General features: G+C 44.1%; 2 protein-coding genes across 3 annotated transcripts in view; both read left to right on the forward strand.

Annotated features, from left to right (window-relative positions):
* The first annotated feature begins 6,229 nt into the window (after nucleotides 1–6,229).
* mRpS11 (mitochondrial ribosomal protein S11) lies at nucleotides 6,230–15,268 on the forward strand. The gene is made up of 6 exons (XM_084594399.1): nucleotides 6,230–6,573; nucleotides 7,842–7,969; nucleotides 8,668–8,693; nucleotides 8,781–8,855; nucleotides 10,937–11,002; nucleotides 15,105–15,268. Exons 1-6 carry the CDS (start codon nucleotides 6,323–6,325, stop codon nucleotides 15,210–15,212), a joined length of 654 nt encoding a protein of 217 aa, XP_084450525.1. The 5' UTR covers nucleotides 6,230–6,322; the 3' UTR covers nucleotides 15,213–15,268.
* A 116-nt stretch (nucleotides 15,269–15,384) lies between these two features.
* Chd1 (chromodomain-helicase-DNA-binding protein 1) overlaps nucleotides 15,385–19,516 on the forward strand; it is a 67,493-nt gene continuing 63,361 nt past the window's right edge. For both annotated transcript variants that reach the window (XM_084594396.1, XM_084594397.1), the window contains exon 1: nucleotides 15,385–15,987. The gene's annotated coding sequence lies outside the window, so the exon portion shown is untranslated. The remainder of the gene's footprint in view (nucleotides 15,988–19,516) is intronic.

Raw genomic sequence — 19,516 nt, forward strand, 5'->3', positions numbered from 1 at the left:
TAGCTACATATGTCACTTTAGGATGTGAAACCCTACATGCCACAGGTAGGCTGCATTGTTTTTTAGATTTTGTAACCTCTCATCTATGTTTTGCAACATTTGGCTAATTTTAGTTCCCAAACAGTTGCTAAAGATGAAACCGAAGCAGTTCTTGGCATGGTTTGCTGCTTAGATTAATTTGCTAATTGCAGTTCTTTGAAACTTGCATCAATGCTGGACAGTTCAAATAGCAAGCAGTTGAATTACAGAAATGATGTGGATCATGCATTTCAGTTTTGACAAGTGGAAAGTAATGGTCCCCTCCTTGCATGCATAGATGCCTTTAGACAAATACATACTCGGGTGTGTGATTGTGACGCATATCAAGGGTCAACAGAAGGCCATGTGGAGCCAGTGTGATATTCTTCATGAAGGCTAAAGTAAAATTGTACAACAGCTGCTGTACCATGCAGAAAAAAATTGATCATTTAGTGTATGATTAACTGACCATGAATAGCATCTTACTCAGAGTATGATGTGATATATATCTGGTTTAGCATCCCAAAATAACTACGGCTATGAGGAACACAATAGTTGAAGGCTCCGGTATAATTTCGACCATCTGGGGTTCTTTTACATGCACTGACACCGCACGGTGCATGATGGCCTATTGTTTCGCCTCTATTGAAATGCCCCTGCTGTGGCTGGAACCAAATCTGCATCTTTGGGTTCAGCAGCCAAGCACTCTAACTACTGAGCCTGCACAACGGGGCCAAGTATCAAAATGCATGCCATTACATTTCTTTCTAGCCTGTGGTTCTCTTCACAGAACTAATGTATACAAGGAAAAGTAAACAGCAAGAAAACACTAGTTTTATTGCACATTATATTCACATTTCAGCAAACATTCTCTAGGAAAAAATTTCTCATAATGTTTTCATGGAAACCATGAACAAAACAAAACAATGCACTTACTCCACTCGAATTATTAATGGGCAAGGTTGCATCTATGCTACTACACTGCACTTATCACAAAACCACAAGCCCCATCTGCTTTGGCCAATCACTTGATGAAACTAACGGAGACAGATGTCGCACACCACAGACTGGTCGTCTCGCAACATATCTCTGCATATGTTGCATTTCAATTTCATGCCTTTCCACTTAGTTTCAACTGTTGCCAGCATTACTAGTCACCCATCTTTTCTGAAATTCCTTTTTACGCTGTTGGGATCAGCATCCTTGTTAACGATGGTCTCTGGCATTTTGGATGCTATCATTTTCACATCTTCCTCATCTGGAAGAACGAAGGAAATGACAAGCTTTGAGCAGACAAAAAATTAGGAGACTCCTAATCTCCACCTGTAAGGGTATGGTGTGCCAGCGTTAATGGTTCTTGTCTGCAGATCCCACTGTGGATTCTCGTTAATTTACATGCCCTTTGCTACGAACATTATTACTAATTCCTTAATTCATGTCTCTGTTATCTCAGATATACTCATTAGCATACGGTCGTAGGCTGCCCTGTTAGGTGATAGACAACCTGGCATAGACCTCTGTAAGCCTCAACCTTTCTTAATTGGAGCTGAAACGTTGAAGCTGAAATATTTCAAATATAACTTTGTAAGCTTGGCTTAACAGCTCCTGCCATGTCGTGTGGCCTCGTGACATTTGGCTCGTGGCACTTTTGGCTTGTGCACAGGGGCCATCTGTTAAATACTGGTTAACATGCATGAAAAATACATTTTCACACAAACTGGTGGCAAATGGTCAAGTGGTGCACTGCAGATTCTGAAATGTATACCTATATTCATGCAAGGATCGCATCATCACATAACATGGTCAAGAGTTCTATCAGTACCTGTAGTTACATAGCATTTCAATGCCCATTAAAGGACCACCTCAGACAATGGTTGTTGTTATCTCAAGACCTGTTCTAACAGCGTACTGACGCCATTCCACTGAGCGATGGACATGTATATGCATACCCTAGATAGCTCATGATTGTGGATCTCATTTATTTCTATGACTTCCAAGGAGTTCCTGTCGTCAGAAACTTTATGAAATCGGGACAGTAGTCTTGAAAGGTGATGAAAAGAAATAACCAGGCTACCTTGACGCAATGCTAAATTACAGAGGGTGAATGTGCTGCATGAAGATACCAAGAAGCTTGTACAAAGAAAAGTGAGAGTGAAATGGCAGGATTTTTGAAACACTGAAATAAACTACAAACTATACTTGTCAAACCTGTCATTAAGGAATGGAAATCATGCAGTAATCAAAAACACAACATGGAGGACATTTTAGGTCATCTTCACAAAACACATACCCAAACCTCACACACAGCTTCATACTTATGAAAGAGGACAAACCAATATGCAAGGAGTGTGGAGATGAACTAACAATAAACCATATCTTACACGTGCGCCAGAGTCGAGAAAAGAAGAAACATTTTGTACAATTTGCAACAGATCCCTTTCCATCCCAGCATGATCCTAGGAGAGACGTGCAAATTTCCTGCATTTTTGGTTTCCTAAAATCTTCCTAAACAAGCTACATCCTAAAGAACATTTTAGTCATTACACACAAAATAAATACATTAAACCTTGTTCTTGGTGCATGGCAGCATTAGTCGCTTAGGCACCATAAAAATCAACACAATGCTGTAAGGTATACCTTGGTTAGCTATGTTATATGAGACAAGCTTTCGGCCTGGTGTGGTCCTTATTCACGTGACAGCGCTGTCATGAGGGTCTATGTCCCAGCGATCGGAAAGTAACCTATTCCAATAATTTTACAAACTGAAGGTGATTGTACAGATTTTTAAAGACTGGAGTGCTCAACTGTTTTATCAACGTCCGCCTGCTTTGACAGCCTGGAGTGAAACTGTTGAAGAGAATACATTTTTGAACATTTAACGCGTTTCTGAAGGCGTTGCTTTCAATTACGGGGCCAACAAAAAGCAGGTGAATGTCAAACGCCGCCTAGATAGGCTTTCTAGCAAGACAGCGGTGTAGCGTGGAAAATCGCTTCGCCGATCCATCGCTGGCGCCGCTGACTTGAAAGGCGAACTGTTCAAACTTATATAGCTACTGACCACACCTGAAACACTGAGTTGCGCATGATCAAGGCAGAATTTTTCTAACACTGAGCACTGGTAGCTATCGATTTCGCGCCCAATATTGTGAAAATCTGTCCTCTCTTCGATCATTGATACGTCCACGGTTGAACATTTATGCGCCTCGGGGTAGGCCAGCCGTGGGAACATGGATGCGTGGTTGTAGCAACGATCACTTGCATTGCACACTCTGCAAAATTCCAAGAGTCAGCTTCTTCAACGAAATGTGCAGCGCACATTTTCTACCGCGTACCTAAGTCCGGCGATGCATGCATATCGATCCCGATCGTTTCAAAGCTGCGCGGCCGTTCAGTCGGGTCACGCTAACCTCGAGCATGCGGGGGTTTAAACTACATGTACGCAATTCTGTCAATGAGTTACAGGGGAGCCGACTTATTTTAGACAAGTTGACTAAAATTACAAGTTTTTACAGAAATCCTGAGAGACAAGCATCACACATACGGAACATAGATTCAATGTATATGTCCACAGGATACTTCGCAGAGACACATATTCCATTCGTTGAGCAGTGCTGCTGGGGCCAGTGATACATCTCTGCTATTCAGAGCTGACTTATTTAATTATGCCTGCACTTACAGTGAACACGATAAAATCAATTAGGAAGATTAAGCGACATATACTTTTTATAGGAACTTAAAATTTTCACTGCTGTCTCTTTAAAGTGGTATACAGATATATGTGCATATCTCAGTCAAGGACATGCACTGACGACTTTCCTAATTGAGAATGTTTTCTTTGGACTAATTATGGGAAGCCCAATTGGTTTCGTGATTTCTAATTGGGAGTGAATAAACCAATTGGGCGTCCAAAATGTGATGCTTCTTCACTCCCAGTTGGTAGTCACGAAACCAGCTGGGCGTCCCAATTGGGAGTGAAGAAACGAACTGAGCATCCCAATTAGGATTGAAAAAGAAACCGGTTGGTTCGGACCTCTATGGTTCGGACAGGAACCATTGGACAAACCATTTGGGATTGGCAGAACCAATTCAATCTAACTGGTCGTCCCAATTGGACCTATTTATTTTTTTTTGACTGGGGGCATCTTGATTTATATCGATGCCAACGGGCGGTGGCTACCAACGGCCACGTATCGCATGCAGAAACAATAACCCCTTGCTGAGCTGCAGTAGTCGTCGTAGTCGCTGAGGGAGTAAACCAATTTTGTACGACAAGAAAAAGATGCAGCCTAAGCACTTTAGTCTAGTCTTCCCCTATATACCAAAGAACATTGCTGTTCACAGGGAATTCGGATCATTCACGCTTCCGGCTTTCCGGTTGTGCACTCTTGCGGTGCGGTGCAGTAGGTCTTCGCCTCGACGAGTCGATGTGCAGGCCTCTAGTAGATTCGGCATGTCTTCTGCCACGGCTCTGAGGTAGAATTTAAACGAAGAATTTAGCTAAAAACATCCTGTTTCCTCGGTCTGCATGTGAGGAACGAGCATAATGCCATTTCACATACATACTTTGGACTGCCGAATATTCAGCTGCACGGCGAGGTGTGTGTGTGTTGTGCCGGCTCTAGATCTTCAGAGGTGGATGCAGCACCTAAGACAGCGTAAATGCTAGGAATAGCTCGCTCGCATTACGGGCAGATAGTTTAGTGCGAAGCGAAAGCTGCTCGTGAATGTGCGTATCTCGATGCCAGCTGGTGGAGCTGGTGCAGTACGTAGCATATCGCCTGCAGCTATGTGCTTGACAGCGATGTTTGCCGTACACAACCCTAAGTGAAGACCGTCATCTATGTTAGAACGGATGCACTCTTCGTAGCACCTCATCGAGAGTCGCGGCTAGCTGATATCATAGAGGATGAGATCCATTCACGCGTAGCAAGCGGAATGTGGCCGCGTTCGACGTGCATATAGTCATGAGCCTGTATATCGACGTCCGCCGTATCTTTACGAGAATCGAATGGATACGTCGGACGTACCTTTAGACACTTCGAAAAAAAAAAAAAAGAGAAAAAGAATAGAGATGCAACTTCAATATGTTTTCTGTCAATGAGTTACAGGGGAGCCGACTTATTTTAGACAAGTTGACTAAAATTACAAGTTTTTACAGAAATCCTGAGAGACAAGCATCACACATACGGAACATAGATTCAATGTATATGTCCACAGGATACTTCGCAGAGACACATATTCCATTCGTTGAGCAGTGCTGCTGGGGCCAGTGATACATCTCTGCTATTCAGAGCTGACTTATTTAATTATGCCTGCACTTACAGTGAACACGATAAAATCAATTAGGAAGATTAAGCGACATATACTTTTTATAGGAACTTAAAATTTTCACTGCTGTCTCTTTAAAGTGGTATACAGATATATGTGCATATCTCAGTCAAGGACATGCACTGACGACTTTCCTAATTGAGAATGTTTTCTTTGGACTAATTATGGGAAGCCCAATTGGTTTCGTGATTTCTAATTGGGAGTGAATAAACCAATTGGGCGTCCAAAATGTGATGCTTCTTCACTCCCAGTTGGTAGTCACGAAACCAGCTGGGCGTCCCAATTGGGAGTGAAGAAACGAACTGAGCATCCCAATTAGGATTGAAAAAGAAACCGGTTGGTTCGGACCTCTATGGTTCGGACAGGAACCATTGGACAAACCATTTGGGATTGGCAGAACCAATTCAATCTAACTGGTCGTCCCAATTGGACCTATTTATTTTTTTTTGACTGGGGGCATCTTGATTTATATCGATGCCAACGGGCGGTGGCTACCAACGGCCACGTATCGCATGCAGAAACAATAACCCCTTGCTGAGCTGCAGTAGTCGTCGTAGTCGCTGAGGGAGTAAACCAATTTTGTACAACTTCCTTGTGCATTTTGCTTCCGTTAGGTGCGTTAGGCTTCTTGTATCGTAATATAACACATTTCGCTTCATTTACCCTTCTTGTATCGCAATTCAATACGGCTTCTTCCTTAACGTTTCTTGCGGCGTAATTGAATCCTTATTAATTTCTGAACATGCGTATCATAGCAGCCACAAGTCCGACCAAAACACACCTTTTTAGAATTTTCAACTGAACACTAGCGCCTTTGGGCGCGTAATTTTAGAGATGACCTGCCAAGCCTAGACGCGAAAATGAGTGCACGAATGCCTCCTGGCGAGTAATCGTGACCTCTATCCTGTCCGAGGAGTGGTAGACAGTGGACGTGTATCACGTATCGTCGTCGATTTGTAGGTTTGCACAGTAAGTAATGTCGCGGTTAAAATATGTCTTGGGAGCTGTTCGTGGCCCATATTTTAGCTCAAAATTGTTGGGAACTTGTCACACGCTCTGCGCGCGCTCAACTTCCGCGCAATGTGCTCAAAGTTCTCTCCGAGCTTTGTGCACAACATGTCTGCTTCGCAAAGCTGAGGACAGGCAGGCAATGATGGCGTCCCTGCCCAAGAAAGACGAAGGCACGGTAGGGGAGAAGTTGGTCGACCTCGATCCATCACACACTGAGTAAGTATTGCTGTGCGCTTCCTTGCGATCCTCGAAACTAGCTCGGAGAACTTTCGGAATGTTGGCGGCCAGTGCCGATGTAATACTATCCGACTACGTGGCAGGGCGGCCTCCCCGCCCGAGATGCAGAAAATGGCGTTAGGGCCCTTTGTCTCGTGAGCCACAAGCTTGGGGAAGCCGCGATTAGTTGGGTTGAACATCGCACCGTCTCTACGGCATCAATTTATGCAGCTCAGAGGTCAGTAATGGGTAGTTACATGACTTTTGATTGCCCGATTTTACATTTTGAAATGCGTTGGATGACATCCATACTGTCTTTTTCTTGAACGGGTGCGTGTCAGAAGTTGGTAGCCCAGACCCCCCCGTTGGCGAGCGTTAGCTGTAGGTAGGTTGAACATCTGAGCTGAACACGGTTTCATTCTGGCGTCCATCGGCTACATTTCTAGGACGGACAGAGCTTCGGTGCCATTTTTACCCCCATCTCGCCTTACGCCGACCTTTTTAAGCCGGAACTCGGAACTTTATACTGGAGATCGTAGCCCTGGGTGTTGACTAGGCTTATTCGTTGGCTGTCCAGCATTTTTCGAACCAAGAGCTCGGGTCTTGCGTAGGACTTGTAGTTGCAGCCTATGTTGTAATCTATGGCTTTATTGACTGTTAGGATATGCTAGACCAAAAAATGCTTGAAACGGGAGCATTTTGTGCGTTTCTGGTGCCGCATAAGCGAACCACAACCCTTTTTTATGCGGACCTCCTGAACGTGGCTCCTGTTCGTGCAGCGTTCGCAGGATTCGCTCTTAGCACCAAGGTACCAGCCTGCCGTTCTGTCCGGCTCGCGTTTTCTTTGTTGAATACGCTTAAGGTACTACATGCGAGCGTTTCTTGTTCAAGGTTTGGGGGGTTCCTGGTTTCTTCACTTGCAGTGGTATCTCTATTCATCTGGCGTACGTTTTTCAAGTAGGCGCAGTAAATCAGTGCATTGACAAAATTGTATTGCATACTATCTTAATTAGTACCTTCCCAGAATTACGTGCTTATTAATACTTGTGCCCGTTGCGGCTGCAGCATCGCGTAGTTTTTTTTTTTTGTGCCTGTGCGTAAATTTTTTCCAAATCTAACGTCATTTTGTAGGGTTTACGTCTGCCTGTCTTCTGTCTTAGGTGTGGGACTTCTTTGACCTTATGCGCGAGTATATAAAATATTCATATGCGTGCAGCCGGTGCTAGTGCGGGCCTGTTTCTCATGCTGGATCTCTTATTTTACTTCAGGTGGTCCATGTTTCCTGACGAAGACACACCGAACCGGATGTTCGACGGGGTTCCTTTCAAAGACATCCCAATCTGTTACATCAAGTGCAGCTTGAACAACACGTTAATGACACTGGTTGATGCATCAGGTCCGTGAGATGCGATCAAGGTAACACTCTTTTGTTGCCCGCTGCTCGCAGTAGCTCGAGGATCATTGACATTTTCCTTTGATTAATATTTGAATTGTTGTTTTCTTTATTACTTAATTTTATCAAAAATATAGTTTAGTGAGCTTGTGTGAGTGCATACTTTAGCCTTAAAATGCTCATCTTGGCATCAGCTCTCTACTGTAAACAAGTTTAGTGAGCTCTCCCGAGAGCTCCTTTTATATGGAAATATATACACCCACAGCTGTTGCTGTCTCTGCAGACTTGTGTGCTGCTGTTAGACAAACTCGGCTGTGGACAGCAAAAAGGCCTAGCTCGCTATGTCAGCCCCAAGTTAGCAGTGTACATGGTGCATTGTCTCTGGGGCTGGCACGAATGCCAGGTACAAGGATGTTGATCATCGGCTTTAGTATACTGTTTGTGAAGATATATTCAAAATTTCTTGAGAAGTGAATGAAATACCAGCTCTGATATATTACATTTTTTATTTCTGCTGGATGACTTATGTGGTCATATTTTGTTGCTGGAATGCATATGTGATTATTAGTGTGAAATACTGTTAGCATCGGCATTGAAATTTGTTTGTTTTGTCTTTGAAAGTGAACTCTCCAAAGTGTTTGTGTAATAATGTTGCTAATTGCAAATTTTCTTTTGCTCTTCTCCCTGGCTCTATGATGCAGGAAAGTGCTTAACACAGAAATCTGGGGTAAGTATAATGCGCATTACCTCCATATTATTGTGCTGATTTACTTTTATTTTTGCTTCACAAAATTTTTCCTCTTGCCATTGTCAGGGCACTGAAGGCTATAGAAATGCCAGGAAGGGCACAACAGTTGCTGCGCAAGCTGCAGCTCTGAGCTTCTGCCATGTGAGTAGTGTTTTCTTGTTCAAATGGCATTACTTTCACTTCATAGCCGCGACAGTTAACATTAGAGTGTTGCGTGAAACTGGCCATGCAGTTTGAAAGAGTGGCTCTGCCGTCTTTCAGAGTGGCCAAGTTTTCAGTCTCTGATATGTCGAAATGAGATGCTGAAGGCAGGTGTGGTTCATGTAATGAGCAAAAGCATGCTGTACAAGTTGGGAGTTATTGGCCGTAATAGCCAGGAGTGCTCGTTTAGAGAAGAAATATTGCTGGCCTTTTGGCCTGGACGGTGTTGCATTCCTTATTTTGGCTGCAAGTCGTTTCATAATGCTCATATTCTGTGTAAGTGGGTTAGTTGGCAATTGCCTTTATAAGTAGCAGCTTAGCTCCTTTTTCATATCTTGCTCTGTGACCTCTAGGTCATTTTTGCGAAGGAGTATGTGTTTGCAGGCAATAGCGTTCCTACAGGAAGTCAATTAATTGTCTGTGGTTATGTCAAAGATAGAAGTGACTGAAATTGCCTCCAGAATGGAAGAAAGGATTCAAAGTGCAGCGTTGTTGCAAAAAGCTTGGAACTGATTTTGCAGGTGTATAGTACTGAGCAGTCTTATCATTTCTCTGGTGTGATCGTTACTGGTAATTAAGGGCAATTTTTTTTTTGCACAGTTTGGGGGCCTGCTTTTGCATCCTTAACTGAAAGCCTAATTAAGTGTTCATTATAATATTTGCATACTGCACCTGGGAGTGAACTGGAGGTTTAGGCTTTATCTGCAAATAATTGACTTGCCCTTGGTGGTGTGTGCATCAAAAGCCTGTGGTGCTAGAAACACTCAAACCCTGCGTGAGCTGTATAAGGCAACTTGCGACATGTTCTGCCCAAGTGCAGCTTCCTGGTTATGTAATGTGGTAGAGGTTTCATGCTGCCAACAATCCTGCTTGCTCTTCTGTAAAATGAAAAAAAAAAAAAAAATCAAGAAAATTCTTTAGCATATGTGCTTGGTTCAGTGACGTTCAGATCGAGATTGTATATAACCACGCGCTGATTGGCTTCGGCGTGACAGGTGTGCCATGTTGTGGCGGGATGTGGCACCACTTGAAAACTTCAAGGTGATGTACATGTGTACTCATGGCAACACAGCAGCAGTAGCGGTAAACTAGCGTTATATTAAAGGTGTCCATTTAGTGTAGTGGTACCGCTTGCCTCTACCACTACAGTGCGCCTGCAATATGCATGCGCAGATTGCCTTGAGGTCCCCGCTATATGCCGATGCACGCTGGGGCCAATCGACATGTCTGCTGCTGACAGCATATGGTAGTGGTGGATGCTAGCGGCAAACTCACGGTAGTTCTATGCTAAACGTCTAATGTTGCACAAATGCAACTTCCTGACTGTACCAAAGTTTTGATTTGGTTTTTTTTTTCCAAAGTGTTCGGAATGTAGTAGGAAAAAATGGAGGCTTTTAGTCGAGGCGGGGTGTCTTTACCATTTGGTTGAGGTGTCCTCAAAGCAAGACAGATACTGCACTTTCCTTCCCCCCCAAAATCTGCTTAAAAGAAAACAAAACAAAATTTGTAATAAAAAAGTGTCAAAGGCGCACGCTATTGCATTTATTTCTAAAGCAAAGATTTAGCATCCCTCTTTTTTTTTTTTCTTGCTTCACATGTTTGGATTCTGTCAAAAAAGGGATTGACACCTTGAAAGCATTTGAGTCTCATTGTGGGTACGAAAAATTGGGAGAAAATCTACTAAATTATTATTTTTTTTTTTTTTCAGTAGGTTTTTGCATGTCCTTTAGAAACACCTTTATTTGGTATTGATTTGCACCCTGAAAGGGTTAATGTTCTTTCACTGCTGTGCCCTGTTTGCTATGAAAGGATTTGCATTAGATTTACAGTCAAACTAAAGCACTCTTGCATAATGTGGTCTTTTCAAACCTTTGGTCTAGTCTCTTTTGGGGGAGCCGTGTCTATTGAATGAAGTGCAAGATTGCACGGCACGGTGCACACAATCATGTGCAGTGCTTGTTGTATAGTATAGCAAAGTGCATGTTAGCATTTTGTGTGAGTGGTGGTGTGGTTCCAATTAGGCAGCCCAGCTGAGGGACATGAGGAACATCAGAGTCGTCGTCAAAGGCCTTGGTCCTGGCAGACTGGTGAGTGAGTTCCTTGAGATATAATGGTGCGCTTTGGTACTGTCAACGCCCATGTGCATGTGGTTTGGGAGCATGCTAAGGAGTCAAGATGTTCATATTGTCTCCATTTGAGGCTGAACTGCTGTTTAGATCTTCTTATTGGTATGGATTGCACCTCAATCGTTTTCATGACGGTGCTTGCATTTGTCCTACTTCAAGCACTGGTCAGTGCACATGAGTGTACACCTGTGTACCATATTGTCTCCTGAACTATCGAGCTGTTTAGTATTTTGTTAGTAGGCCTGCTTGGTGTTCTTAAGGTTTTAAGAGTACGGGTTTCAGTTTGATGAGAAACATCTTTGCGAGAAAAATTTATTTTGAGAAATTGTTTAGCATTTGAGTAATTTCCATCAGACATCTGTCTCATACTTTTTAGCCTGCTTTTGATTATAGTACAAATTTTTTAACTTCTGCCTTGAAGGTCTTTGCTTTTTACAAAAATAAACGGCACCATTGTCAACCTTGCCTTTTTTTGTTTACAAAGTCTGGTTGAAATGGTTTTAAAGTGACTCCATTTGACTTGAGCCATTGTGCTACCTTAGTATTTATATGCATATGAGACATGCATGCATGCATGAAGCTTATTACCTGAAAAGGGCTAACGGCAGAAACATGGGAGCGGGATGTAAGGGATGTCGTGACGGTGCATTTCAGGAACCTGCCAGTTTATAGGAGGTTCATGCCACTGCATCACAAATTTCCGCCTTTGCGGTAGACAGAGGTGCGGGATGCCCTTTACGGTTACCCGTCATCCCTCTAGTGGGGTTTTGTGGACATAGTTAAAATTTGGGCTTGTCATCCCGTGAAGCACATGTCCATGGGTGGCTGAGGAATAAGTTAATAAGATGCACTTATGCTTCAGACAAATGCATATTTATATCGAGTAGTTGGTGTGACATTGTATAATAACCAGACCTTTACAAATGCTAAAACGACAAGATCTCTATAAAAGTTGGCTCTGTAAGTTCACAATAGAATCCCAACAATGAACAAATGCAATTATAAAGAAGACTTTATATAAAATATTGCCAAAAATAGGTATTCAAAACTGAGTATGTAGCAGCAAAGAGTTATACACAAAATTCATTGAAAATATTAAATAAAATCGGCGTTTAAACAAGAGTGAAAGCATTCCTCAGTTAACAGCCAGTTTGTTGAAAAGTGTTGTCTCACAGCTTTGAAGTTCCGATGCTGTTTCGTAGTCCGAGAGGCGATTGGTTGTGACGGCGTTACTAGCTGACGAGAAGAGTTGCGGGCTTGAAAAGCTAGACTTTACCAGAGCTTTTTGCCGTGAATAATGACGAAGACAATTTTTACCAGAGCACAATGGCACCTTTTGTGATGGGGCCTGTCCATATTTTTTCTGTTGGTTGCGCCATGGGGTGCCTCCTGTCGATGGTGCAGCTCGCTGGGCATTGCTCTGGAGCATGTCAGAGCATGGTCAGAGGAGTGAGGAGATGACATATCTGCTGCGCTATTAGAGGCATAGTTGTGTTCTGCAGTGTCTGTCCTGAAAGTAATAGGACTAGCCTTGGCATTACATAGGAGCTTTATTGGGAAACTGGTTTTATGGGATGGTGGGAGACCCTTATGCTCTGCGAAGAGTTCAGTTCGCTTCGAAGAGGCGGAGTGAATGGGTTTGAGCATATACCTGTTTTTGAGCTGCGTCGAGAAAACTGGAGCAAATGTTGGACCAGCGATTTGCGGTGACGTTTTGCAATAAATCGGGGAGGTCGTCTTTCAAAGCACTTGTCATGATCAAGCTTGATGCGATGTGCTGGCTGAAACTGCTTAAATTGCAGAAAGCTTAGACAGCTGTGAAGGCCTAGCAATGATCCGAGCACTTGTCGACAATAGGTACAGACGTCAGTAATGATTGTGTGCGCAATTTTTTTAGTAGCTAACTGCAGTTAGTATGATTGCAGATGAGTTAGATATCCTACAATCATAAGGACACTTAAACACAGATCAGTTCTCGGTAAAACATGCACACATTCATTATCGGCGCCTGTAGCAATCAACGGGCGCCTGGACCATCGTTGGTTTGGATGCCTTCATGATCGCCTGTAAACATTTTGTACCATTAAACAGTTGCAGTTAGCACGTCACATCACTGCCTTGATCATGATGAATGTCTCTGTAACCTTCTCCGGTTTACTGCAAAACTTCATCGCGGATTGTTCCAACGGTTCAGTTTCTTCGACGCAGAAGAGAAATTGGTGCATGCACGCTGAAGCTCGTCCATGTGCTTCGCCTGTTCGAAGCCACCTGAACTCGTCACATTGTGAAGCTGACGGGTCGCCCACCATTTCTAGAAGCCAGTTTACCAATCGTACTGATGCGCAACACCACTACTAGTCTCGTTACTTTCAGGGCTGACCCTGTATGCTAGTGAGGCAAGCAGTGGCACAGTTAAGTTACCTTGTTACAAACCTCACCTGAAAGTTTGCACATTTGTGAAAGTGGATTGATGATGCAGATACGGATTGCCATACAATACCATGTTTAGTGTTGCAACTCGGTTTTTGCAGTCGTGTACTTTTGGGAAAGTGATGAGTAGGAGCTTTGGTTATACTGCACTGTTATGTCACTCTCTGGTAGTGCCTCTTGTTGAGCACGAGACAGTGAGGTTTTTTTTAGTTGTATGACACGTAAGGCATTGCTAGAGCAGTCAGCCATGTGGCCGTGCATGGTGTAGGCCTCTGTTGTAAGGTCTCCCCGAATGTTGCCACATTGCCTTTTGGGCTGCTGTGTGCCGCCGACACTAGAACAGTGGGAGGGGCAGGCGTAAGCTGCGTTCGATTCAGCCGTGCTTCTGCGCCGCTGGAACCATTTCATGGTGCGCTGCACCAGAGCCCTCGATTCACAGTTCCCCCTGCACCACCTTCCGCGATTGATCTTGGTGCAGTCGGGGTGCCGCTCTGGTGCAAAGAACCGCGGTACCCTCTGAGGAGGAGGTGCAGAGAAGTGCACATGTTGACAGTGCTAGCAGACGACGTGCGTTGCTTATGAGATGCTTGTAAACATTGATGGTCTACTTTAAGGGCATTTTTTTTTCCCCGTTGTCATTCTCCGCGGGAATTGCAACTTCCTCTAAAGGTCTCTGGGACAACCTGCATAGCCTCCCGAGTTCAAAGCTGAAATATTTAGGAACAGTGCTTCGGTTGCAAGGGATTGGTTAATTGCAGTCAGTCTGAACTAGTTGGTCTCTGTCTGAGCCACGATGTAACAACTGTGTTGCCGCAGAGGAAAGCATGTCGTTGAGTTCCTCATTCTCAGGACAAGGCTCGATTGAAAAAATGCTGCACCTGAACCACAGAACTGTAACTTTACCTCGCCGGCACCCAATTGGCACCGGCGGAACTTTTTCAGAATTGATGCTGAGAACCAGTTCTGATTCGAACAAACCTTATAGTACTCACTTAGTTCATAGGCCAGTGTGTGCGGAGCCAGAGCTGGTATGGGGCAGTGCAGTGGCATAGTGATGAATGCCACATTTTAGTGTCCATCATGGTTGTAAGGATGAATGGTTATTTTGCTCATTTGACGTGCTTGTTTCTTTTTTAGATGCTGCTGGCATTAAGGGGTAGGGGGGGGGGGGGGGCCTTAAGCAGGGGATAATAAATTTATTGTTGGGTAGAATTCACCTCATTTCTGGTTTTAAAATTTGTGCATTGCTCTGAAAATGCAAAAGTCTGCTATATATAAGTGGTGCTGTGTGCAGTTTACTGCACCATGACCTTATTTACATTTTTCTCTACTGTTGCAGTTTAAAATTTGTTACTGGTTGCCCAAGCTCTTGTTTGTGAGTCATTCCTAAAGTGGGAAGCATTAGTAGAGCACAGATCCCTACTAGCAGCAAAATTCATTGTCCCTGAGGCTTACTCTGAGTTCAAATTTCATGCTAGTGAAAAGTCCAACTGATGTGTTGTGCATGGGGCAACTGCTTCAAGCATTTGCAGTGGCATGTTTTTCTTTTATTTTGTTTGTTTGTGCAGTCTTAACTGGGGGTTATGTATTGGAAAAGCAAGTATAGTCTTTGGGTGTGTGCTCTCCTTTTCAGGCATCCATTAAAGGTCTCCAAATGGGCGGCCTCAACGTAATTTCGATCACGGACAGAACGCCAGCTCCCGAAAAGTGTCCGAGACCACGCAAAGCGAAGAGACTTTGATTAGTAAATGGACGGATGTACCAATTACTGCTGTAAATAAATTGTAAAGTAGTCTATTTGCTGGTGTTAATTAAATCCACTCTTCGAACTGCTTTAGCAGTCACGAACTGATGGTTTTTGTTCTGCCCCGCGATGCGTAGAGCACGCTGGCGGCCGCCTTACTTCGCTAGTCTGCTGGCCCTTTTGCCAACTTGCGAGCGCTGCAATTTCCCTGCGGGTTATGTTCAAAAAGTCGCGGTATCCCAGCGATCACGCGGTACCCACAACGTCACAGCGCATTGACGGGGAAGGAGCGGCTTTAAACATGGCGCCTGCACTCGATCGGGCTACGTTGCGCAGCTGCACGGCTCGCGTGAAAGTGATGCATTTATTGCTTTAGTGGTGTTATTCGTGGGACGGTTCTCGTTATTAACTAGTAGGAAAGGACCCTGTAGTGCGAAACTGATTTTGGTGTACATTGTACAAGAAGTTCGAGTCTCCTTCGAGGAAGTTGTTCGACCCGACCATGATGGCATCCGTGGGCTGCGGAGCCATCTTGGCGATTGCGGGCCCGAAGGTCTTCTGAGCAGGAAGTCTTCACGTGTCTTGAGGTCGGAGACCCTGGGATTTACATCTGGTGCCGCGGTGGACTTATATCTGGACTTCAGGAGTGATTTTTTAACTGAAACTGTGCTTCGACTTGTGAATTTGTGCCGGCGACTGTTCATCGTATCCCCGTCGGCGAGTTAGGCCTAACTCTCCACGTCGTCTACGGAGCGTCTGCAGCCACTGGGAGGTAGGAGCCTTGCTTCTGCTTTCGAATCTGGCGCCCCGTTGCATCGCCTTTTATTTTAGTTGTTAATATAAATTGGTTGGTTAGTGTAATTAGTCTCTTTGGATTTCGCCCTTACTTTTGCCAAGCCGCTATTGCCCTAAGCTATATGCGTGCTCCGGCGTGTCGGGCCTGGCATAGTTTTCCTATCGTGTTCGTGGTTTGTTGACATTCTGGATCAGCTGTTTGCACCTCGTGCACTATTTTATTCTTGTATACGTTGTTAGTAGACTTGTAGAATTACCTGCCCTCCTCGATGTTCTACGTGGCCTAGCTGAAGCATGCGTCGGGATTTTTCTCGCCGAGGTTTTCGTCCCTCAGCCTGCCTCTGCATTACCGTAGGGCTTGAGCATCTTTTGATACGTTGCTAATCACGGTTAATTGAATGTGTTTCATGGTTTCGATGCACATTTTGCATCCTTTGTTTGTTTGACTTTCAATCGACCTTGTTGATTTCGCGATCTGGTGTGGACCCATTTGAGCAAATAACGCTTGTTTTGCCAGCACCTGGCCGCTGGTTACGCTGCGCGTAGCTACCGCTTAAGATCCGGGCTTCGTGCTTTTGCTGAACAGCCCTCCGTGCCTGTCGGTTTGCATTGCGTGTTACGTAACTAAGAATTAGGTTCCATATACCAATCATTCGGTTCTCTGGGTTCTACGCTATGGTAGTTTTCATTCGTTCGTGCTCTTTTTGCAAATGATTTCTGCTGCTGGGTACCGCTCTTCGCTGCAATTCATATGTCATCCGGCGTACTAGCTGTACTTCTGGGAACGTTATTTCGCAGCTAATGGTGTGGGGCATAGCCATTTCCAATGAAGGCAGTGCAGTTCGGAAGTGCCTTCATGAACGCAGCCACATACGGGCTGCTAGTTGTATTGCTTGCGGCATTAGATTTGGGTTCTAATGGGCTCGTTTTTAGAGATAGTTGCTTTTCTTTTCTGGTTACAGTGTGCATACATGTAAGCAGTTGCTACTTTTGTAGACTTTACAAGAATATTTCGAGCGCCCATACTCGTAGGTATGCTGTCTGGTTTGGTTTGTGGGGTTTAACGTCCCAGAGCGACTCAGGCTATGAGAGACGCCGTAGTGGAGGATTCCGAAAATTTCGACCACCTTGGGGCTCTTCAACGTGCACTGACATCGCAAAGCACACGGACGCCACTCAGTTTCAACGGAACCGCCGGCGGTCGGGTTTGAACTGCGGGTACTCCGGTACAGTAGTCGGGCATCTGAACCACTGCAGCGGGGCGGTCCCAAACATTCTCTATGGGCACTACAGTTGGTCAGACTCTGATGCTGCGCTATGGAGTGTTTTTTTTTTTTTATTATTATTATTGCACATGCAGCTTTAGAATTATTGCAAGAGCATATGTCTGAATAAAACAATGTCAGGTAAGTTATCCGTTCCTCCACTTGCTGCAAGAACTTCAGGAGCTCGTCTCTTCTCATTTCATGTCAAGGTAAGGCATCGCCAATGATGACTGAAAGGTAGGGCTTGGTATAATGCATGTCATGGTAGCTGGTATGGCTGGGCACTACTCTTCGGCGGTTTGTGGGACGTAACAAAACCATATATCGAAAAGGTGGTAGAAGGTGCCAGCTTGGGTTATGCAGGGGGCAGTCTTCTGCAGGCAGAGTAGAACAGTGCTGGTGTTACACAGGGTTGCCACTTTTGGCATTTGAACATGGTCGCTGGCTCCAAAGCGCCATTGTCAGACTTGACCGATTATTGAAGCAAAAGGATGCAAGCACAGATGGCTGAGGGTGGTGCTTCGCATGGCCTGCCACTTGGGTTCAATGAGCGACTGGGTCGCTTGCAATGACTTTCAAGACTGCTGTCATGCTCGAAGAGTGGACTGTACAGTACATAGCCATTGGCACATGGCTATAGGCAATATGCTCACGAGGAATAATGCTGCTTGTGTTTGCGAGAGCAAATTTTGAGACAATTGTAGCCTTTCACATTATAATAGCACCCGAATATACGGTCAGTGGGTTATCATGGGTCTTCAACTACATACACCTTTTGTCAGAAGGGCATCTCTGCAGTCAATGTTTGAAAGTAACATTGATTTCCTCAAACTGTTATTAGTGCTTATTCTGATGCTCTTGCAGAAGTGCTGTTAGCAGCCTGTGACCAAGTTTGGTGGAGCAGGAACATAGCTTTGGTCGGCTTTGGTGTTGGACAAGTGGTTTGTTCGACAGCTTAGAACGCTGATTGGGCAAGGTCATTAGAATGTAGACTAGTGGTCATTGTGTAAAATTGTTAAGCTTGGCAGAGGCAGATTACTATAGAGAACTGAAACTACTTGAGAAACCATGCACTGTACCAATGTGCATGTTTTGGGACTCGTGCATGACCGATGGTTTCAATGTGCTAGCATGTATCTGATGATACGTAGCCACATATGATGGGTGTAGTTCAGTTCCTTAATTGTCCCCCCCCCCCCCCCCCCCCCCCCCCCCCCCCCCCCCAGCATGTGGTGACTATTATTCACAGCAGAATGGTCTTATCAAAAATTGCATTGAGAGCTCCTGCCAACATGTGCTACGAATTTGGTTGCATGGTTCTGCTTTTTCTACTATACACCTTTTTAAAACTGCTGAAGCAAGGAGTTGTGATCTTTGTGATACTTCCAACTTAAGCCTGGATAATATCAGCCTGTGTCTTAGCCTGAGGAGTTCCCCCTGTATTTCTATAGTTTCTGCAGTCTATGCTAGGGTTTCAGTAGCAAGGAAATCTCTGGCATATGAGGTAGTGCCTTCAAAACTTGGGCATATTCGAAGCTCTTTTAGTCGCTTTGTGGGGTTTGAGCGCTTTTCTTTCAGAGAACAGCTCCTAGAGCAGATTTGCAATCTGTTGGCTTTTTACCACCCTTCACGAAATATGTTTTCACAACATGCCAGCCACAATCAACCGCAAGACATTGAAAATTTAAAAAGCCGTCCTATGACCAGGGAAAGAACAAAAAAAAAAAAAAAAAAAATCTAGCATTGTTATGAGAACAGCACACCTTCAAAATGAACTTCACCACATATTTGTTCCTTGGTAATTTGGCTTCACTGCATTTTGTTATTGCAGTTTGGAGAGAATGGATGGGCTCCCAATAACTGCCATGGGAGTTTAATGATCGCTGCTTCTGAACAGAGATGGGAAAGAAACCTGCAGATAGGTGTTCCGGATTTTAAGAACCAGAAAATGCAAATTTTTTAAATCTTTCAATATCCTTATTGGATTTTATTTTGGTATTCAAGCCTTTATTTACTTTGTTTTCCAGTAAGTTTTTAGTAATCTTTTTCTCTTTTCATGAAATATATAAAGGTAAACAAATTTTGTATTTGAAAGGCCATCTAATTTTAATGTGTTTTACAGTAGAATTGTGCACATATTTCACTTAATAAAACTTTTTAAGACATACATAGTCTCCTGTTTTACTGCCTGTTCCTGAAAGACTCCAAAGGAAAACTACACACAATACCCATGTTTTCAGA

Source organism: Amblyomma maculatum, chromosome 2 (assembly GCF_055883805.1).
Source record: "Amblyomma maculatum isolate TAMU_Amacu chromosome 2, ASM5588380v1, whole genome shotgun sequence".
Lineage (NCBI taxonomy): Eukaryota > Metazoa > Arthropoda > Arachnida > Ixodida > Ixodidae > Amblyomma > Amblyomma maculatum.